General features: G+C 40.4%; 1 protein-coding gene across 2 annotated transcripts; it reads left to right on the top strand.

Moving 5' to 3' along the window:
* Positions 1 to 429: 429 nt before the first annotated feature.
* LOC130203254 (carnitine O-palmitoyltransferase 1, liver isoform-like) lies at positions 430 to 19718 on the top strand. Of its 2 annotated transcripts, none has more exons than XM_056429237.1 (19): positions 430 to 545; positions 5455 to 5600; positions 6690 to 6829; positions 8012 to 8183; positions 9119 to 9220; positions 10058 to 10195; positions 10380 to 10457; positions 10967 to 11074; positions 12169 to 12253; positions 13233 to 13428; positions 13512 to 13697; positions 13790 to 13895; positions 13981 to 14097; positions 15012 to 15176; positions 15304 to 15432; positions 16332 to 16487; positions 16594 to 16704; positions 17430 to 17522; positions 18567 to 19718. In XM_056429237.1, the coding sequence occupies exons 2-19, from the start codon at positions 5460 to 5462 to the stop codon at positions 18690 to 18692; spliced, it is 2349 nt and encodes a 782-aa protein (XP_056285212.1). In that variant the 5' UTR covers positions 430 to 545; positions 5455 to 5459; the 3' UTR covers positions 18693 to 19718. The 2 variants fall into 2 exon arrangements, with proteins under 2 accessions (XP_056285212.1, XP_056285211.1); XM_056429236.1 differs by lacking the exon at positions 12169 to 12253 and adding an exon at positions 11572 to 11659.
* The last annotated feature ends 3941 nt before the right edge of the window (positions 19719 to 23659 follow it).

Raw genomic sequence — 23659 nt, 5'->3', positions numbered from 1 at the left:
CTATCAGTCACATTTTATAGTTTTCCATGGCATATGTCTTAAAACGAGCATGTGGGGTTACGTCATTGGTTTACTTTAGCATATGATTGTTAGAAGAGGTCGAAAGAAGACAGAAAAAACACCTTAAAAAGGAAATGTGTGACGTCAGTGTCGGGGTGATCTGATCTAATAGTGTCAACCGGATAATAACCATCTCAGTATTGAATTTAGAAAATGATTTGTATATTAATTTAGTTCCAAACATACGACAGTCATGCGTTAAAACACTGTAACTCATCTTCTTTAAAGTCAAATACACCCTTGAACCCCACTACACGCACACGCGCGCTTCTCTCCGCCCTAAACGTAGCAGCTCGCGCGTCACACCACTGCGCGAGTGCGACATTTCCGACAGCATGTGAAGGCAGCATCACCGGCTTCATCCTGGAGGAGAGCATCCGTCGTCCGGCTGCGCAGGGCCGACAGCACTCTGGCGTCGTGAGAAGTTACCTGTTCGCTCTACTTCGGACCCCTCGACATTTCGTAAACAACAACAACAACAACAGGTAAACTAACGGGATTTTAAAAAAATAACGCCGTGCGCTCCAACGAAGGCACACACGTCGTCCAACGGCCGTGAAGAAGTCCCCCCCACCCTCCGGAGAAAGCTAACGGTCGGATCAGGCTCGCGACCCTCGGCTAGCCGTTGCCTAGCATCATCCCCATAGTTACCTGCTGAGTTATTAGCTCTGTTAACGTCGGTTAAAACGTTCACTAGCGTTCACTTTTGTCCTTTTGTTTTCCATATTTGTCGCGACGTTAGTGTGGCACTTCCGGCCATAATAATAATACGAGCTTAATGCCAGTTGGTAAACATAGTAATAACACTGCCACTATTGATTCATCACATTTTAGCGAAGTGTTAGCTCGCTTTTATACGGAGTTTTTTTTAAGGTGGATTGCTACAAGAGTCTCGAGTGACTCTATTGTAATTCTATTGTTTGTTGACACCTTGCACCTCCTGCGCGTCAGTCGACGGTGCAGGGCACCTGCTTGCGGTACACGTAAATGTTGTTTTTGCTATCTGTGTGTGTTGAATATGTAAATACTTCCACGATGTATATGATAAGAGACATAGAACGGTACTGCATGTTCACTTGTTGCCATAATAAAACAACTTGCACTTGTCAGTTTAATAACAGATAAGAGTTGGGTGCAGTGTCATTGCAGCTATTTAACAAATGTTAAGTATTACTTTGTGGGCAGATGTGCAGCAGAGGTTAGACATGATAAGTTATGATAAGGCAGAGTGGAGACTGAATAAATATATATATATTCATATATATATATATTCATATAAATATATATGAATATATATACTGTATATGAATATATATATATATTCATATATATATATATATTCATATATACATATACAGGACTGTCTCAGAAAATTAGAATATTGTGATAAAGTTCTTTATTTTCTGTAATGCAATTAAAAAAACAAAAATGTCATGCATTCTGGATTCATTACAAATCAACTGAAATATTGCAAGCCTTTTATTCTTTTAATATTGCTGATTATGGCTTACAGCTTAAGAAAACTCAAATATCCTATCTCTAAATATTAGAATATCATGAAAAAGTATACTAGTAGGGTATTAAACAAATCACTTGAATTGTCTAATTAACTCGAAACACCTGCAAGGGTTTCCTGAGCCTTGACAAACACTCAGCTGTTATAAATCTTTTTTTTACTTGGTCTGAGGAAATATACAAATTTTATGAGATAGGATTTTAGAGTTTTCTTAAGCTGTAAGCCATAATCAGCAATATTAAAAGAATAAAAGGCTTGCAATATTTCAGTTGATTTGTAAATATATTCATATATTAATATATATATATATAAATATATATACATATATCATTCATATACAGGACTGTCTCAGAAAATTAGAATATTGTGATGAAGTTCTTTATTTTCTGCAATGCAATTAAAAAAACAAAAATGTCATGCATTCTGGATTCATTACAAATCAACTGAAATATTGCAAGCCTTTTATTCTTTTAATATTGCTGATTATGGTTTACAGCTTAAGAAAACTCAAATATCCTATCTCTAAATATTAGAATATCATGAAAAAGTATACTAGTAGGGTATTAAACAAATCACTTGAATTGTCTAATTAACTCGAAACACCTGCAAGGGTTTCCTGAGCCTTGACAAATACTCAGCTGTTATAAATCTTTTTTTTAACTTGGTCTGAGGAAATATTAAAATTTTCTGAGATAGGATTTTAGAGTTTTCTTAAGCTGTCAGTTGATTTGTAATGAATCCAGAATGCATGACATTTTTGTTTTTTTAATTGCATTACAGAAAATAAAGAACTTCATCACAATATTCTAATTTTCTGAGACAGTCCTGTATATTCATATATAAATATATATATATATATATATATATATTCATATACATATATATGTATATATATGAATATATATATTCATATATATATATATTTATATATATATTAGGGCTGTCAATCGATTAAAAAAAATTAACTAATTAATCGCACAGTTTGAAATTGCGATTAATTAATCGCGATTAATCGCGATTAATATTAAAAGTTAAAAGTTAAAAGTTCATTCTTTTTAAAGACAAAACTTCACACAGAGCTGTGTTTTCAAAGAGGCTCCTACATATACAGTGCCAGCGAGGTATTTAATATCGTGCATGATAAATTGTTTCTTCAGTGAAACATCAGATTAGTTAAAAAAAAGAAGTATATTGAGACCCCATTGGTCCTGTCATCTTTACCACTGAACAGCAGAACCAGTGGCCTTGGTAACTGACTGACATTCACATATGTCACGTTAACCCTCTGGAGGCTGGGGGCATTTTATACATTTGACAAAATAAATTAAATTCACCGTTTAAAGTTTTTTGCATGTGACACACCCCCACGTGTTATACATCAAACATTCCAGAACAATCTCAGCTCTGAAATGAGCCTCATTGTCCTCGCGCCGTGTCCTCTGGTTCTCTGACTGACAGGCTGCTAAATGAGCCTAACCTGTGAGGTGGGAGGTCCTTTGTGATTTACTGAGTGTTCATTGGTTTTTTTCCCCCCGAAATGTTGACAGACAAACGGATTGACCAATCACGGTGAAGGTTTCGTGTGACGAGTTCTTTCCGCGCCGCGTGTCCCGACACGTCGCCCTCCGTTCCTCTGTGTATCAGAGGGGGAGACGGAGGAAGGAGGAGCAGGAGGAAACCCGACTGATTCATCCACGAGTTTAAACTGATTTCTGCTCCTTATTTTCGCGGAGAAATGATTGTTTTAAAAACGGAAACAGTGTCAAACCGTACTGCTGCGTTAATTGCGTTAAAATATTTTAGTGCGTTAACGCGGCCAAATTAATCGCATAGATTAACGCGTTAACGCTGACAGCCCTAATATATATATATATATTCATATATGTTCCCATGTGTGCCATTCCAGTAACTCTTCACTCCTAACTTAACTTATCCGTTATTGATATCATGTAATCAGTTATTTACCACGGAGGCATATCCAACATGCGTATCACCTTGACAAGACTAAAGCTGCTGTCAAACAATAGATAGAGGAATTTTAATAGTAAAATTACGTAACGATAGAGGAATATCTAATCTATCTAATCTAATCTAATCTTCCTTCTCTGGCTACACTGCCCAATGTTTTGCTTTCTATCTAGCAGTTTTTCAAAAAATCTAAATTCTTTGTTCATCTCGAATTACAAGTACATTGTACAAGTACATTGTTGTGTCAAACATTGTTCTCCTTTAAAAACCTTTATTTAAACTGGAATATCTTTCAACAGACTTTACTATTTATAGCCCACCCCCATTATGAATTACTATATTAAATCATACTATATCTGTGGCTTCATCAAACATACAAATGTTAAGCAGTATCATTGTCCGGCAGGCTTTTTTTATTACCCAGCTTTGAAGACCTGAGCTCCAAGTAAATTGGGAATCAAAGTGGATGCTTGGGATTACTGCACCGTGAATGTTTTAATGTATCTGCCAGATCTGACATAAAGGGAACAACCAGAGTAGACGTGGCCTCCACAGGACTGGAGTCCAGTGTCAGAGTGACTCAACCTCGGGGCATTATCCATAGCCTATTTGTGGAGGGAAATCAATTCTCTGTGAAGAGAAGCAGTTTTTGCAAAAAAACAAATATACCCGATCAAATCAGCCGCCTGTCATTCCATTACCATCCAACTCTTATCTGTTTCAAGCTGATTTTTCCATTTGAAAGGACTCATGATGAATAGTTTTTTTTTTTTAGCTCCTCCTTAAAAGCTCATGCGTGACATCGATGTGATTTGGCGGGCATAAATTAGCACATTTTGCAATTCAATCGCCTCTTGAATTCCTTCCCTTGCTCCCGCATCCAGGGCTCCGCTCCCCATCAGCTGCTGCGGCGCACATTCGAATTGTGATCACAGTTAATCGAGTGACATCGCAAGAAATCATGCTGTGAAAAAACGAGCAGGCAGTTGGAATTCACCACCTCTAACTTCCAAGCAAAGACATAAACAAACTAGAATGGGCACTCGGTAGAGCGGATACCTTCGCATATCACAAGATTGGGCATTGAATTATGAACATTTTGGCATTAGTTGCATGCCAATTGGATAAAAATTGACCGTGCTATGGTAAAAAGAAGATTTTGACCTTTTCATGACCCTGACCTTGACCTTTGACCCGATTGATCCCAAAATCTAATCAAATGGTCCCCGGATAATAACCAATCATCCCACCAAATTTCATGCGATTCGGTTTAAAACTTTTTTTGTTATGCGAATAACACACATACAAATAAATAAAAAATAAATATATAAATACACGGCGATCAAAACATAACCTTCCGCATTTTAAATGCGAAGGTAAAAACATGTCTGACAGTGACACATTTAGGGTTTTTTTCTTTAAGAGTGTATTTATCATTATCTAATAACGTTATGCCTCTAATTCACCAGGTGGAACTTTGTGACGTTCATTGTATTTTTCGAGCGGGAGGTCGTATATTTTGTTGTTCCAAATTGTCCGTAATGCGACGCGAGTGTCAAAATAACTCCTTTAATTGAGCGGTCAACTTTTTATTAGATTATTTAAAAGAAGGGAACTTCTGAACTGAAGGAAAACTTACAGCAAACTTGGGCCATTTGTTTGTATTGCAGGCATTTAAACAAGTTTAAACACATCCTGAAGGAGCTGCTCTCAAATGTCACTTAATACAAATAACGTCACGTGGTTTTCACAAGACGAGTAATTCCACCAAGTTCATTTTCTAGCGTTTCTGTTTACGCTTTCATCATTTTGATAATCTGTGTTTATTACGCATATTCCTTCCTTTTCTGCCTTTAGGTTGCTTCCCGTTCACAGTTGAATAAAACACGTCTTTCCCTCTCGTCCTGCAGTCATCATGGCGGAGGCCCACCAGGCGGTGGCCTTCCAGTTCACGGTCACCCCAGATGGAATTGATCTTCACATGTCGCACCAGGCCCTCGCGGAGATCTACCTCTCTGGCGTGCGCTCCTGGAAGAAGCGTATCATCGGACTCAAGGTACCCTGCTTCTGTGTCAGCGCTAAACGTTGAGGAATCTTATAAAGTGTCTTTTAAGAATAAAGACTACAAACTTTAACTTGGCAGATTTACAAGTTATTTGTATTTTCAACTTATTTTTTCAAATATTGACATGCAACTGCGTTGTCTTTATTTCTTTTAACGCAGGCTTTTAAATATCGTCTTTTAATTGCAAATAATTCTTAATTCAAAATGTATTTTTAGTTTTCATTGTGTGACCTAGTTTATAGGGCGCCCCTGAAAAACAACGAGCTCCCAGTGAGTTTCTTTTGCTGTTGTAAAAATTCATCATCAATCAATAATTGATGGAATACATAATAACACACTTTACATTTGGCTATACCAGTGTTTTTGATTGATCTTAAATCAATTATTGATTTTAACAAGCAATGCGGGTAAGAATTGAAGTTGTGTTTAATGTGTGAGCTTTTCATACCAAGTCGGACACACACCTGCTGCAACTAATGGGAATGTTATAAATTCTTCGTTCTCTTTGACACGATGTGAAAGAATCACTTGTGGAGACAGATTCTGCCAGAGGACAGGATGAAGCCTGATTGAGAGGAGTTATAATTCACAGGATCTTTCCTTTGAGTATCCTCATAAAAGGGACCCGATCACTTGATTGATCACCGGGCGATCGGATCATTTAGTTACTCGTCAAATGACCTGAAGACAGAAGTCTCCTTCTGGCTCCTCCTTCTTCCTGTTTCCTTAAATACATGATGTCATTGACTCTTCAGTTCACCCTCACAGACTCCTGAGGGACTCCGTGTCACGGGGACTCTTCTCGCAAGAATAAATGATTTCATAGACGAGTTCTGCTTCTTCCATATTCGTCATTTCAGTTTAAAAAGACTCCATCTTAGGTGGGGACGACATTAACCGTCACACAACAGCCTTAAATTAACAGAGAGATTCATAGTGTTGTTATATGAATCTGTTTACCGAGTTAGTGCATTAAAGAATAGATCATTCACGTGTCTTACTGTAATGTGGTCATAATAATCTGTGTGCTGCTCGATGCACTGATCGTAAACATGGACTCCTCTTCTCTCTCGTGAACAGAACAGCGTGATAACCGGGGTGTATCCTGTCAGTCCTTCCTCCTGGCTTTTTGTGGTCACAGCAATCCTGGCCACGATGTACACCCGCTCCGACCCCTCCATGGGACTCATCGCCAAGATACAGGAGCACCTGCCGGTCAGGTAACACATCTAGTCGGGACTCCATGGTATCGTTAATCATCACTTTTGCCGACTCGAAATTGTCCCTTTTCCTGACTGTACATTGTGTTATAGCGAGCAGTTTGTAAAGATGTACACTGCGGTTTAAATGGCCACAAGTCATGGAAAAAACGTAAATCATAAAAGTTTTGGAAAAGTCATGGAAATGTGTTATAATCACATGTTCATTTACGCCGAGTTTACAATAATTAATATGTTTTTTAAAGAAAGACGCACAAAATATAAGCCGGCGTACGCTCTCAATACGCAACATGTTCTACATTGTTCATGTAGATTTCAGTTTGGTCATGGACATTTGGTTTAAAGTCCTGGAAAAGTCCTGGAAATCCATTGGTCAACATGTGTAAGAACTCTGTGTATACTGCGGTTTAATTGGGCACACTCCTTCCTATTCTTATAATATCTTTTTATTTTTTAATGTTGTGACATAATTTGAACAACAAAATTGCAATTGTTTTTCTTTTCATTCGTCATTTCCCTTCATTCATCTTTCTTCTCGTCTTATTTTTATGTCTCCGCGCCAACAAATGATGTTTTTTTTTATCCATCCTGTCAATTTTGTGAATCACAGGAAACCTGGAGAAAATATCCTCAGATTAACACACACTTAATCTGGTGGTCAAAGGTTCACTGTGACTTCACCAAACTTCTGTTTGGCCATAACTCAATTATTAATATACTAATTATGACACACAGTTGTATACAAGGGTTTGTACGGTCATGGAAAACCTGGAAAAGTCATGGAATTTTAAAATGGTTATTTCCAGGCCTGGAAAAGTCATGGAAAAAACGTAAATCATAAAAGTTTTGGAGAAGTCATGGAAATGTGTTATAATCACATGTTCATTTACGCCGAGTTTACTATCATTAATATGTTTTTTAAAGAAAGACTTTCAACATATAAGCCGGCGTACGCTCTCAATACCCAAAATATTCTAAATTGTTCATGTTTAAACCCAGATTTCAGTTTGGTCATGGACATTTGGTTTAAAGTCCTGGAAAAGTCCTGGAAATCCATCGGTCAACATGTGTGAGAACCTTGATGTATAATACGATACAATCTGGAGAAATGAGAGAGGAGTTGTTTGTTTATTCTGTTTCTTTTTCTCTGTCCATCTGTCCATCACCTCCCACCGTCTCCAGCCAGTCGATGAGTAACCAGTGCCAGACGTTGGTGTCAGCAGTGCTCTTCAGCACCATGCTGTGGCTCTTGCTCATCTTCACCATGCGCATGTGCCTCAAGCAGCTTCTCTCCTACCACCGCTGGATGTTCGAGAAGCACGGCAAGATGTCCAACACCACCAAAGTCTGGGTGGTCAGTGTCGCCTCGCACTCCTTTTCCTCCTCGTTACTGTGAAGTGACTCCACCCTTCACCGGCCTCACGCTCTGGGATCGTTACGACGCAGCCTGAGGTGTCACCGAAGGGCGTTTATCATAGCAAATACATTTAGTGCAGTGTAATGTTTCATTGCGTTTATTTCTTCAGTTTTTAATGTCCTCTCGCACGACAACATGTTGTGTAGTTGTATGCTGCAAGAAAGAAAAACAAAGTTTATCGTCCAGGGAACAAGGTCAATTATTTAGAATTTTTTTTCCAGTAATATAAAGTGAAAAGAGAAATCTAAGTTGAACTACAACAATCAAATAATCATCAAATAAACTTCATTTAATAATATATTTGTATATCTGGATCTTATGATTTAGTATATTCTCCAGAAATATAAAGTTAAAAGAGACATAAGAGGGAAATGAAAATGAGTCAATTTAAGTTGAACTACAACAATGAAATAATCATCAAATAAACTTCATTTAAAAATATATTTAAGAATATAATTGTATATCTGATTCTTATGATTTAGTATATTCTCCAGAAATATTCAGTGAAGAGAGAAATAAGAGGGAAATGAAAATGAGTCAATCTAAGTTGAACTACAACTATGAAATAATCATCAAATAAATTTCATTTAATAATATCATTGTATATCTGATTCTTATGATTTAGTATATTCTCCAGAAATATAAAGTTAAAAGAGACATAAGAGGGAAATGAAAATGATTCAATCTAAGTTGAACTACAACAATGAAATAATCATCAAATAAACTTCATTTAATAATATATTTAATAATATAATTGTATATCTGATTCTTATGATTTAGTATATTCTCCAGAACTACTTGACGAAAAAAGATAATTTCCTCACTTCCGTATTTCTCGTGTTTGTGTTTGAGCGCCTGTGTTTCTCCGCCAGGCGCTGGTGCGGATCTTCTCTGGCAGAAAGCCGCTGCTCTACAGCTACCAGGGCTCGCTGCCCAACCTGCCGGTGCCCGCCATCACGGACACGGTCCAGAGGGTGAGACGCCCCGCGAGGCGAGGAGGCGGCGACACGCTGACGGCCGGCTGCAGCAGACGGAGCGCTCGGCCGCCGCGCTCTGCCTCCGCTGAAACACATTCCTTTTGTTTTACTTTGACGCAAGCTCGTTTACAAATATAGAAAATGCATGCCATCTTCCCTTCTAAATGGATATTTATATATTTGACAGATGAGAGGAGAGAGATGTCAGTATAATTAGACGTGGTTGTCATGGTAGAAGGATTCCACGTCACCATCGGGGCCTTTAACTGATTTATTTGTTGAATTACGTAGATGTTTCGTGTTTCTGCATTTACTTGACTATGTAATCATGTTGGTCTTTTTATATCTTCTTCTTCCTCTTCTTTTTATTCTTCTTCTTCTTCCTCTTCCTCTTCATCCTCTTCTTCCTCTTCTTCTCCTTCCTCTTCTTCCTCTTCTTCTTCTTCTTCTTCTATTTCTTCTTCCTCTTCTTTTTCCTCTTCTTCTATTTATTCTTCTTCTTCCTCTTCTTCTTCTTCTTCCCCTTCCTCTTCTTCTTCCTCTTCTTCTCCTCCTTCTTCTTATTTTTCTTCTTCATAATCTTCTACTTCTTCTCCCCCTCTTCCTCCTTATTGTACTTCTTCCTCTTCTTCTTCTCCTCCTTCTTCTTTTTCTTTTTCTTCTTCATAATCTTCTACTTCTTCTCCCCCTCTTCCTCCTTATTGTACTTCTTCTTCCTCTTCTTCTTCCTCTTCTCCTTCTTTTTCTTTTTCTTCTTCATAATCTTCTACTTCTTCTCCCCCTCTTCCTCCTTATTGTACTTCCTCTTCCTCTTCGCACATCTCTTGTGTTTAGCACTTGGAATCGGTGCGTCCGCTCATGAACGATACGGAGTACGAACGCATGACCCAGCTGTCGTTGGAGTTTGAGGGCGGCCTCGGTAAACGCCTGCACTGGTACCTCAAACTCAAAGCTCTCTGGGCCACCAACTACGTAAGTGTTGACATCACTTAAATGTCCAAAGCAAAGCAGGCCAGATGACATTTTATATTCCATGAAACATGTATGTCTTTGTGATTTCAATTATTTATCCTGGCTGAATATGTGCGGGACGTAAGTGACTTCCAGTCGGCCGCAAAATGAACTTAACAAATAATTGTGTGTTTTAATTCTTAAGGTCAGTGACTGGTGGGAGGAATATGTCTATCTACGTGGACGGGGCCCAATAATGGTCAACAGTAACTATTATGGCATGGTATGGACATATTTATGGTCTAGTATATTCCCAGTTCAACCTGATGCCGTCGCCGTTAGGATTCTTTCTGTTGGATGTTGACTTTTATTTTCTATTTTATGGCCTTTGAGAAATGTAAGGATTCCTTCTGTGATTCATTTGTGGGTGAGAGAAAAATACTAGATACATAATCGTGTGTTATTGCTTTTTAGACTAAGACAGGTACTCTTGTTTTTATTTTATATTAAACCTGGAAAAGTTAACCTTCAGTTTCGGTTCATTGGCTCGTTAATTTGAATACCACTTTACACAAATGTGATTCTTTTTTCTCTTTCTAAAAACTCTTAAAGCATGTTCAATAAACAGTCCTTTGTTTTTTTAAAATTAATTAAGAAGATTGTTACTCATGCAAACCCTCAAAGCGGGACTTGAATTTTGATTCTGCGATCCCTGGCGTTCTTTCGGGTCGTTGGGTTTCGATGACCCGTGTTTATCCTGCGCCTCGCTTCCTGTCTGCGTTCTCTCTCCAGGACTTCATGTACGTGACGCCCACACCCATCCAGGCGGCCAGGGCGGGCAACAGCCTCCACGCGTACTTCCTCTACCGCCGCAAACTCAACAAAGAAGAGCTCAAACCTGTGAGTCAACTCCAGCTGCCCCAGATACACAGAGGTGTTCATAATTCATGTCTCTTTGCCATGGCAACAAGATGCTTGAAGACACTTTTTAAAGCGTTTGGATATTTATTTTGTGGAACCAGAACATTTTTTATTTTGAAACATATGATACCAGCTGCACTTGTTTCGATGAATTGATTGATTGATTCTTGACTGAGTGACATCCATTCATTGCCATTTGTGTGTCTTGCAAGTTTCTGGTAGATAATGTGTGCATTTCCGTTTATTTATTCACGGTTTTAACAATTTGTGTCGACAAATCCCTCATATTCTCACACCATGCTCATCTCTCACCCCCCTCCCCCTCTACTCTTTTCAACCTGTCTTTCGCTCGCTTGATTCCTCTTCATTCATTTCCCTCGCGTCCTCTCACTCCTCTCCCTCTTTTTGATTGATTCTACGTTCCCTCCGCTGCTCTCCTCTGTTCTTGCCTTCGTCCTCTCCTCTCCGTTTCCCAGACCCGTATACCCGGCACTCTCATTCCTCTGTGTTCAGCTCAGTGTGAGAGGATATTCAACACCACACGCATTCCTGGAGAGGAGACCGGTAAAGAGACGGACATGCACACGCACATAGACACGCCGCGCTGACGTATGAATCACAATATTGTCTGAACAGGAGCAGGTAGCTTCAGCGTTAATAAACCGCTGCTTCAGAGACGGAAGGTGTCTGAGGCCTCTGGAGTTGAAGCGTGGGAGAGACGATTGTCTTTGTGTGAAGGACAGTGTGTGTTCAATGTGTGACTTTGTGCAGTCTAAAGAAGAAGCAAGGTCATTGTGTGTCTGCTGTACAGTTCCTCTCATCTCTCACCTGTCTCCCTGTTGCCTTCTGGTCTCATCGCAGGTCTGTCTGGGTTTCTGGAAATGTTCTTTCTCTAACTAATGTCTATTTTCTTCTGTCCACACATTTTGTTTTCTCATCTTTTTTCCTCCCTCTCTTCCCTGGGTTTCTTTCTACTTCTTCCAAACACTCACATGTGTGTTTTTCTACTATCCTTTTCATTTCTTTCTCTCCCTTTATTTTTCCACTGGCCCATCCTTCTTTATCGAGCTCAGTGGATGTTGAGGTCTGCAGTTCCCTGCTGCTCCTATCAGTTTAAGCGGATGTTTGACACTTGTCGAATCCCTGGAACACTAACAGGTAGCGTTTATATTTGTACACAACTGGCCCTTTTAGATCTCTAAATGTCAAAACAATATGATCAGATACATGTGCATGACATTTTTCTACTGTGTATAATTAATAATGTAAAATGACGATACATCCGCGTCTCATATATAGTAAATATTCCCTGTCAATTATGTTAATGAGTTAAAGAAACACAAACATCCTTGTCTTTGGTGTTGTAGCACTGAGCGTCACTCAAGCATGCCTCCTAGTATGTCTTCTAAAGGCACTGAGGCAAACGACATGTGGTTTTACATCTGACCAGAGAGTGCAAAGAAGCAGGATATCATAAATAAAAAATCTAAAAATGCTGTGCAGATATGGTCAACAGTGGAAATGTACAAATATATATAAACAGCATGTGCAAACAGCAAAACAAACAAACAGCAAACCAAAAGCCAAAGGTGCAAGTGACTATATTTAGACATTTAAGGTGCCGTGTGATTGGGGGGAGGGTGTGGAGAGAGGTTGGCGATGATGGAAGGGAGGGGGGGGGGGGGGGGGCTGTCAATGTGGTTGTGTTAAGTATCCCGTAAGTTATCTATTTAGAGCCATCCTGTTTGCACAAGCAAGGCAAGTCAACCTACTGCTGTCCTTTGGAGTCGCATTGAGAGGTGGAAGAAGTTTCACTCCTCTGAATTCAGTCGGGTCAGATATGAGCCAGTGTGGGCGTTTGCATGTGGACCAGACCGTAATAATCACTCAGGTCTTTTCAAGATGGCAGAGTGAAGGCAGACCTCGCCACATCCTCCACAGAATATTCATCTGCCTGAAAAAAAAAGGATGAATCAAGAACATGACAGGGACCCATGCCAGTGGGGAAAACAGTTGTGAATATCCATAAGCGCATGGCACACACAAATGAGGTGCATCGTCTCTGATGTATTTGTGTTTCGATGACATCCCTTTGACTCCATTAACACACGGTATGTTTTTGTTTTAACGTGCGAAGACACCGTGCAGCATTGGCAGGACAGTGACTACATCGCGGTGTACCACAGCGGCCGATACTTCCGCCTCCGGATGTACCATGCAGGCAGACTCCTGTCACCCAAGGAGATTGAATTCCAGATTCAGAAGATCCTCGATGACCCGTCACCTCCTTCCAAAGGAGAGGCCAAACTGGGGGCCCTGACCGCTGGAGACAGGTCAGTTTGACAAGCTCCCAGTTCAAGGCAGCGCACTGCATCCTCGACGGGATGTCTTACTTGTCCTCTGAAACGTTTCCCAGGGTTCCGTGGGCGAAAGCCAGGACGAAGTACTTCAGCAGCGGGGTCAATAAGCAGTCTCTGGACTACATTGAGAAAGCGGCCTTCTTCGTGTGCCTGGACGATGACGAGCAGGGCGGCGTGGCGGACGACCCGACGAGATTAGATTCATACGCCAAGTCCTTGTTGCACGGGAAATGTTTCGACAGGTAATTTCTCACTGATCGGATCCCTGCTTTTTGAGAAAATCAACTTGTTTTTATTGTTGTGTTTTTCAATCCTCATCTCGGTTGTCATGCAGGTGGTTTGACAAGTCCTTCACAGTCGTTTACTTCAAGAATGGAAAAATGGGCTTAAATGGAGAGCACTCGTGGGCTGACGCACCCGTGTTATCACACGCGTGGCAGGTAAGGAGCACGGGAGAAAAGCCTCTTCCACATTGTTGTCACTTGGGTCTAAGAGGCAAACACTTATACTTGTGTGTGTTTGCAGTACGTCTTGTCCACTGACTGTTTCCAGCTCGGTTACAATGCAGAGGGTCACTGCAAAGGAGAAGTGGATTCGTCACTACCACGACCACAGAAGCTGAACTGGGAAATCCCTCCAGAGGTTTGTCATCCATTCACACATTGCCCGGAATTCCTTGGGTCCCTTATCAAAACACAGCGTTTACATAATGCACGACTAGCGAGAGTGCAGAACTCTGCCTCGCCCACCTCTGTGATGTCCGTTTGAATGAATGCGACCATACGTTTCGTTTTATCACTCGCACGTCGAAGGGCAGACATACGGAGACTTCCTTTTTTAGTCAGAGGCATCAAAAAGTAGTTTTGAAGTGATGCAGTAACTTCCCGAACGTTGCCTTGTCGGGAGAAACAAGAGAGCGGTATCGATCACTAAACTCGACAAGAAAGCTTTGGATAAAAGCGTCTGCTAAATGACATGTAATGTAATGTAAAAAGCAAATTAACATGTTTCAAAACTGTCAAACAACTTGTTTCAGGCTTCAGTTCTCTACACACTGTCAAGCATTGGTTCTTGGGTTCTTTTAACCACAGGGTGTTGATCTAGGAAATGATCACTTGGATTGAAAAGACCAGAGCCTGGCAAATTGACACCTATATTTAGTTTCGTTTAGTTTGTCTGTTTTTAATGTATTTGTAATTTATTAGGTTTTTAATTAATATTTTTATTTTTCATTTTATTTTTCATTTTAATATATACTTTTAAATGTAATATTGGTTTCTTGCGATCCCATTTCTTTTGCTTTGACTCTCTGTGGAGCACTTTGTAAACATTGTTTTTAAAGGTGCTATATAAATAAAGTTATTATTATTATAATATTTAATGTAAATAGTAATGTAAAAAATGGGTGGTAAAAGCCGACTCATTATTATTTTACGATACGGGAGCGTTGCTCGTTCTTTGAAAACCACAGTCCAGCGGCGCCAGGCGCCTCAGTCCTGCTGATTCTCGCTGCGTGTGTGTGTGCGTGTGTGTGTGTGTGTGTGTGTGTGTCTCAGTGTGAGGAGCAGATCTCCGGCTCTCTGGCAGCGGCTCAGGCTCTGGCTGACGATCTGGATATCCACGTCTTCGCCTTTGAAGAATTTGGCAAAGGAAAGATCAAAAGGTGTCGAGTCAGTCCAGATGCCTTCATTCAGTTGGCCCTTCAGTTGGCATACTACAGGGTAAGCCTCTGCGTGTGTGTGTGTGTGTGTGTGTTTGTGTGTGTGTGTCGGACACTCCATTACATTTGAACATCGAGTTTGGTGTCAATATTATCTGTTGCATGTGAGTTTTGCGTTTGCATTCCAGGACCAGGGGAGATTCTGTTTGACGTACGAAGCCTCCATGACCCGCCTGTTCAAGGAGGGCCGGACCGAGACCGTCCGCTCCTGCACCAATGAGAGCAGCGCCTTCGTCCGAGCGCTGGAAGCTGGCGAGGTGAGGCCACGGAACACGTCTCTTGATTACCTTCGCATTGATAATGCGGAAGGTAATGTTTTGATCGCCGTGTATTTATTTATTTATTTATTTGTATGCGTGTTCCTCGCATAACAAAAAAAGTTTTAAACCGAATCGCATGAAATTTGGTGGGATGAGTGGTTATTATCCGGGGACCATTTGATTAGATTTTGGGATCAATCGGGTCAAAGGTCAAGGTCATGAAAAGGTCAACATCTTCTTTTTACCATAGCACGGTCAATTTTTATCCAATTGGCATGCAACTAATGCCAAAATGTTTAAAATTCAATGCCCAATCTTGTGATATGCGAAGGTATGCGCTCAACCGAGTGCCCGTTCTAGTTTCCGTTGTTTTTTGTGAATTTTGAGAAATTTGTTGGAGTAGCTCAAAAGTGGAGGATTAACCCTTGTGTTGCCTTCGGGTCATTTTGACCCGATTCAATGTTTAACCCTCCTGTCGCCTTCGGGTCAATTTGACCCGATTCAATGTTTAATGTCGGTGTTCTTTCGGGAGTCAACAAACAAACATAAAGTACCTCACACTTAAACTTGGAAAACAATATTAATTCTAATAATTTTCTGGAGATTTTAATAGCTGGGGTCATATTGACCTCAAGGGTAAAATATGTTAGTAAATATAAAGGTAACAGGAGGGTTAAACATTTAATCGGGTCATATTGACCCGAAGGCGACAGGAGGGTGAAACATTGAATCGGGTCAAATTGACCCGAAGGCAACACAAGGGTTAAAAGTTCTCTGTTGAAACTGAATCTGCATCGAATTAATGTTCGTCTGATTTGCATCTCATAAATCACACCGTGTCTATTCTTTGATACGCGCGACGCAAAGCAGTCACGCCACTCATGCCTCTCCACCAGGCAGCAGACGTGTGCAGGCGTTTGTTCCAGGAAGCGTCGGAAAAGCACCAGCATCTAAACCACATGGCGATGACCGGGGCCGGCATCGACAGGCACCTCTTCTGTCTCTACGTGGTCTCTAAATACCTCAGGGTGGAGTCGCCGTTCTTGAAACAGGTTCGATTTATTTCTTTTTCATTTTTATATTATATCAGACAGTCCAGTCCGGTTCGATTATTTATCTATCGAGTCGAAACAGATTAGCTTCTTGTGGGTGTTTCAGGTGCTGTCTGAGCCCTGGCGGCTGTCCACTAGTCAGACTCCGGTGCAAGCGGAGTTCTTTGACATCGTCAACTACCCAGAGTACGTCTCCTGTGGAGGGGGCTTTGGACCGGTCAGTGCTTCACTCACAAAGTCATTTCACTGTTTACGCTTTGGGTTAAACTGACCTTTTGCCATCGGAGCATTCTTTAGCAGCAGTCATTTTAATATTGTTGTCTATGTAATCGCATTTTCATACAGTAGCTTTTACATTAGGAGACACTTTTTACGTCTTTCTTCTCTTTGGGAATAACTCCTGCTAATGGCTCAGGCTCCACTGCTTGAATTGAAGGGAATTATTTATAAAACAATTCTTGAGAGTTATAAGTGTGATTGAAATGTATTTATATGGTAGATGTATGCGGATGTATATCTGTGTATATATATATATATATATATATATATATTAATATATATTATTTTTTAATTTTCTTTGTTATTTTCCTTTATTTTATATTAATTTTCTGATTTGTTTGTTAATAATTTAGGATAGGAATATATAAGCACATTTTTGCTTATACCTTTTCAGTCTTTCTGTTTTGTATATTATATATAATAATAGTGTATTCTATTTGATTGACTGAATAAAAAATACACACAAAAAAATACACACACAATTTTGAGAAATAACTGCACCATGCCATGTTTTTTTTCTTCAGTATTGACACTGTACAATTATACAAGCACATATTTTTGTTTTACTATTTCTTTCACATACAAACTAGATTTTTTAAAGTGTCTCAGGGTTGTAATATTTATCAAGCAGCAATGAGTTTAAATATTGTCTGTTTCTTCCAGGTGGCGGATGACGGCTATGGGGTGTCCTACTGCGCCATGGGAGAACGCTTGTTCAACTTCCACGTCACATGCAAGCACTCATGTCCAGACACTGTGAGTTCAATCAAAGTACTACACAGATTGTTGAGGCAGAACCAGATATTAAGACTTGAGATTTAAAAATATTACCAACAATAACAACACATCTATGTTTTGAGCAGCACAGCTTTTTATCCACCCGTAAATTGTGAAATTATTTAGACTTAAAGTTGATCCGTCGCATCTATTGTTGTTGTTGTGTATTTTATTCAGTCAATCAAATCAAATACAATACAGTATTATTCTATATAATATACAAAACAGAAAGACTGAAAAGGTATAGGTAGAAGCAAAACATGCTTATATATTCCTATCCTAAATTAATATAAAATAAATCAGAAAATTAATATAAAATAAAGAAAAAATAACAAAGAAAATTAAATAAAAAATATATATATATTGTTTTGTTTTTTTAATTAATATTTTTTCTTTATTTCTTTATTTTATTTGATATTAATTTTCTGATATATATATATATATACATACAAACATACACACATATATATATATATACATATATGTGTATATATATATATATGCATACATATATACACACATACATACATACTTACTTCCACATACATCTTCCATATAAATACATTTCAATCACGTTTATAACTCAAGAATTTTATAAATAATTCCCTTGAAAACTAAAAAGGAGTTCACCATTCTTACATCCATTTCAACATTATTCCATAATTGGACTCTTACAACAGAAATACATCTTCTTTTAATCCCTTTACCGTAAACTTACAAACATCTCAAATCATATTCACACTCATGTATTGAAAACAGACTTTGTACACAGACTGGCAGTGACTTTATTTAGCTCTGTACATTGTCTGCATTATTTTATAATAAACCAATTAAATGTCATAACATGTGATCTGTAAAACAAAGGGTGCGTGTGCTCATAGCAGCCGACATTATTCATGATGCGTATTGATAACAGCAAATGACTTAACACTTTTTGGGATGAATTTATGTAAAAAGACAATACTTTTTTTCCCCTCCTAGACACATTAATCTCCTTATTCTGTATTCCATGTGTCCCTCCAGGGTGCCCATACATTTGGCGTTCAGATTAGAAAGGCTCTGCGTGACCTGCTGCAGCTGCTGTGCCCCAACCAGACCGAGCTCACGAAGAGGGAGGGGAAGCGGCCGGAGTCCAAGAAGGACCTGTAGGCGGTGACTCGGGGTAAAGGATGCTGAAATAATGAGATGTTACACTAGGAACTGAGGAAAGACTGTTTTTTTCATGCATTGGGAGATTTTTTTAGCCAGACAGATAATATTCAAGGAACAGCTCCATCGGAAAAACAATGAAATGGAGCTGATGTTTTTACTGTGTGTGTGTGTGTGTGTGTGTGTGTACAATAGGTGTGTGAGAAGGAAAAAGGTCAAGTGGGATTCAAGTACAGTAGGATTTATTAGTTGAGTTTTAAAAGACACACATATGGAAACATTAAAATTATCATGAAACATTATAGATTATTATTACAAGGCCAGTACGTATCTCACCACTTATTAGGAGATACATTCCCTCATATGTCACCTTATGACAGGGATTATTTGATATAAATTCAAGTGCGGTACGTTTTGACGACATTAAATGTGCCACGCTGGTTTTCTGTTGGAGAGTTTATTTGTAAGTGTGCCCCTAACCCTACAAAAACCACATGATTGTAATCCTGAGCTGAGAGCGCCAGGCTGTTTATACATGTGGTGACTCTTTAAACTCATAGGTTGGCATTACAGTGTTAGACTCGTATTATATTCAGTGCCAGCTCACCCAGGAAAAAACTTTAGGTTGTCAAACATCTAAAAATCTAGATGCAAATAATGTGGGTCAATTGTACTTACAGTAGTCAGGAGGCATTTCCAACGTATTAAGTTATGAACAATCCTGTAATGATCTCCAGATATGTCACTGCCATCTATGAATCTAAACAAGCACCTGAACGCTATATTTATGAACACCATATGCAGGTGTGTGTTTCGTCATGAGCTGCAGGTCAGATGTCACATGTGGAGGGAAGCTTTCCGAGTCAAAGACAGTTGTGTTCCAGTGACACAGATTCCTCAGTTACTCTTCATCCGTTTTTGCCTCTTGTTTCCCGTTGAGCTCGTTTCTCAGGATGACGATGGTCGGCCTTTTGTAATGCAAGATGACTGCAGAACATAAAGGGATTCTTAATGAATGAAGATCAACGTGTGTCTTTCTGTGAAGAAGAGTACTCCCATATGATGGTTAGACTTATGAAAAAAGATTGAATTGATGCAGCATTAGCAGCCACATCTATTTTTATTCTACTCTAACCTGGTGCCGACGTCACTCAAAATGCAACGACACAGTGGACACCCCTCTAGAGCCACGAAAAGGCGTCGACATTCATGGAAGGTATCTATTTTATATCTGGTTAATAAACTTTGCAAAATCTTTTTGAACACAAGGATATTTCGACAGGTACACAAGATATTTAGAGTCACATGTGATAACTCCCCTTACTGGACCCCCTCCCCCAGTTACCAGGGAGGATTTACTGTCAGAAATGGAATATATTATTAAAAAGTACATTTATTTTAGTGTATAATAACCTGAAAAGAAGAATCATTGTGTTGTTGTTCCCTTATAATCATTATTTATATCAACACACATATACGGTCCTCTTCACGCGAAGCCATGCTTCTACGGTAGCCTAGGACGGACAAACCAAACGCTCCATTTGGATTTGCTCGTGGGCCACCGTAGTTTCACTTATTTGCAATCTGCAACCGCTAGATGGCGCCAAACACCACCTGCTTCGCCTTCGGGAGGATCCGGGAGGGTCCGTTGACTCCTTGCAGCCTATTTGTATTTATTTCCTGCAGAAGCACACAGCGCACCGACTGAATGATGAGAAAGAAGAGTGGACTTTGAAGACAGCAGGAAAAAAGTAAAAAATAGCCTCTTCAATACATTTGATAAGCTGAATATGTAACAAATGATAAGAAAAAGAAAACAAAAATAACCAATATAATGTAAAGTAAACATATACAGCAAATTCTAAATAAAAGGTTAATATACACTACCGTTCATAAGTTTGGGATCACCCAGACAATTTCGTGTTTTCCATGAAAACTCACACTTTTATTTATCAAATGAGTTGCAAAATGTATAGAAAATATAGTCAAGACATTGACAAGGTTAGAAATAATGATTTGTATTTGAAGTATTAATTTTTTTCTTCAAACTTTGCTTTCGTCAAAGAATGCTCCTTTTGCAGCAATGACAGCATTGCAGACCTTTGGCATTCTAGCTGTTAATTTGTTGAGGTAATCTGTTGAAATGTCACCCCACGCTTCCTGAAGCACCTCCACCAGTTGGATTGGCTTGATGGGCACTTCTTGAGGACCATACGGTCAAGCTGCTCCCACAACAGCTCAATGGTTGAGATCTGGTGACTGGCCACTCCATTACAGACAGCAAGCTGCCTGCTTCTTCCCTCAAGAGTTCTTCACAATGTGGAGGTGTGCTTTGGGTCATTGTCCTGTTGGAGGAGGACATTGGCTCCAATCAAGCGCTGCCCACAGGGTATGGCATGGCGTTGCCAAATGGAGTGATAGCCTTGGTCCGTGGCTCAAAAAAGGTTGGGGACCTCTGTCCTAGAGGAGCTCAGTGTATCCTAGAGAGGAGCTCAGTGTCTCCTAGACCAGCGGTCCCCAACCTTTTTTGAGCCACGGACCGGTTCCGTGTCAGAAATTATTTTCACGGACCGGCAATATAAATGACGTAATAAATATGACGTCATACAATTATACGAAGGGCATAAAGTGCCAAAACTACAACTCATCATGACGCCGAGTGTGAGCCGTGCTCGTTGACCTGCAACGAGCCGCTCATGGAGACGGCGACACAGACGTGTGTTTGGTCCGCTGCTCCTCACCGAGTTCTGGTCGCTGTCATTAGAACACCGGCAGAGTTGTTGTGTGAAATGTCCCTTAAGGCCACCGTCCTTTGCATCTCCAACACATGTTCTTCTAGCTCGGACGGGCTCGATTCACCGGGTGGGTTTGTTTACAAATGGGTTGCAGGTCTATTCTTTTGCAGTCGGGTCTTTTGTGGTTGGAGTACCGCTCAAACTCTTTGAAAAGCCTCTTCCACCCGGTCAACGTATGAAACATGTAGAATATTCCGCTGTTCACTCGCCCACACAGCAGCGACTTCATCGGCCAACTTGAAAACAGTTGTCATTTCCCTGAAGTGACAGGATTCATTGAGCAGGTTGAATATGTTTTAAGATTCTTTGTCACTGTGCCGCCAGCAGAGGGTTCGGCGCGTGAGACTCGCCTGCAGCGATAAACCCGAACTTTAAGACTCCTGAACGCGGCTCAGACCGACACACGGGTGGATCCGGTCCTTTTTCAAAATAAGATATTTTTCCGACTGATTAAAAAAAAAGAAGCCGCGGCCCGGGGGTTGGGGACCCCTGCTCTAGGAGACACTGAGCTCCTCTAGGAGACACTGAGCTCCTCTCCTCTCGGCTGTCTGAAGCTGGTCCTGGGTCCTTGCCCCGGCAGCCAGTCTCTGGAGTTGTTCCTGACGTGAGGTCAAAGGTCAGGGATGTCTGTCCAGATTGTAAAGCTCTCATGTTGTGACCATTGATGTTGAGAAAAAGCTCACATTGGTTTTATTCATGTATTTATACATATAATTATATGTAATACAACGATGTACAAATACTGCAATACCACCTGAATGAAGTACTCTTAGTACTTAATTTATCAAAATGAATAACCCGCCACACCAAAAGTTTTTTCCCGTCGGCAGTCGGGCTCATCAATGGAACCCGGACTGACTGACTGTCACCCCCAGGACTACCACCTCTTCTTCCACCTTCCTCTCTCCTCCTTCTTCCCGCTCCTTCCTCTTCCTCCTCCTCCCTCTTCCTCCCACTCCTCCTCCCTCCTCCTTCTTCTTCCCTCCTCCACACACGTCACTTTAACATGCACTTTAACTTGAGGCCTCCTCCACACATGCCACTTTACTTGCATGCACTTTAACTTAATCACACGCCACGCGTAACATACACTTTTAACTAAAACACACCACTTGAAGCACACACCCAAACACTTTCACATTATTTGTTGTCTTTCTGTCGTGTTGATTGTTGTTTGTTTGTCATGTCCAAATGTTGCACCTTCCACCAAAAAAAATTCCTCGTTTGTGTAAACATTCCTGGCAATAAAACTGTTTCTGATTCTGATTCTGATTCTGATATTGTTATTAGTCATAAACACTCCACACTGTTCGGTAGATTCTTCTACAAACATTTTCTAAAATTATCTTTTTTTTGTATGAAAAATCTAAATCGGTAAAATCTAAAACAATCCAAAGTGAAATACTTCACTCTAAAATTCTGCCAGTAAGAAGTCTAAAGACTCTAAAGTTTCTAAAGACTCTAAAGTCCTCCGTCCCACAGGTTTACCCAGAATGCATTGCGCTGGTTTCTGATTGGTCACATTTCTGCTGATCCGCCTCGAACAAGTTGGACTCAACAGGATTAGAATCAAGAACAGGACCAGGAACAGGACCAGGATCAGGATCAGGATCAGGACCAGGAACAGGAGCAGGACCAGGATCAGGATCAGGACCAGGACCAGGAACAGGACCAGGACCAGGAACAGGAGCAGGACCAGGATCAGGATCAGGACCAGGATCAGGACCAGGAACAGGACCAAGACCAGGAACAGGAACAGGAGCAGGACCAGGAGCAGGATCAGGACCAGGAACAGGACCAAGACCAGGAACAGGACCAGGACCAGGATCAGGACCAGGATCAGGACCAAGACCAGGAACAGGACCAGGAACAGGATCAGGACCAGGAACAGGACCAGGAACAGGACCAGGAACAGGATCAGGATCAGGATCAGGACCAGGATCAGGACCAGGATCAGGATCAGGAACAGGATCAGGACCAGGATCAGGACCAGGAACAGGATCAGGACCAGGACCAGGATCAGGATCAGGAACAGGATCAGGAACAGGATCAGGACCAGGAACAGGATCAGGATCAGGACCAGGATCAGGAACAGGATCAGGACCAGGACCAGGATCAGGATCAGGAACAGGATCAGGATCAGGACCAAGACCAGGAACAGGAACAGGAACA

The sequence above is a fragment of the Pseudoliparis swirei genome, chromosome 13 (assembly GCF_029220125.1).
Source record: "Pseudoliparis swirei isolate HS2019 ecotype Mariana Trench chromosome 13, NWPU_hadal_v1, whole genome shotgun sequence".
Taxonomy (NCBI): domain Eukaryota; kingdom Metazoa; phylum Chordata; class Actinopteri; order Perciformes; family Liparidae; genus Pseudoliparis; species Pseudoliparis swirei.
This window is presented reverse-complemented; position numbering and strand designations above follow the sequence as displayed.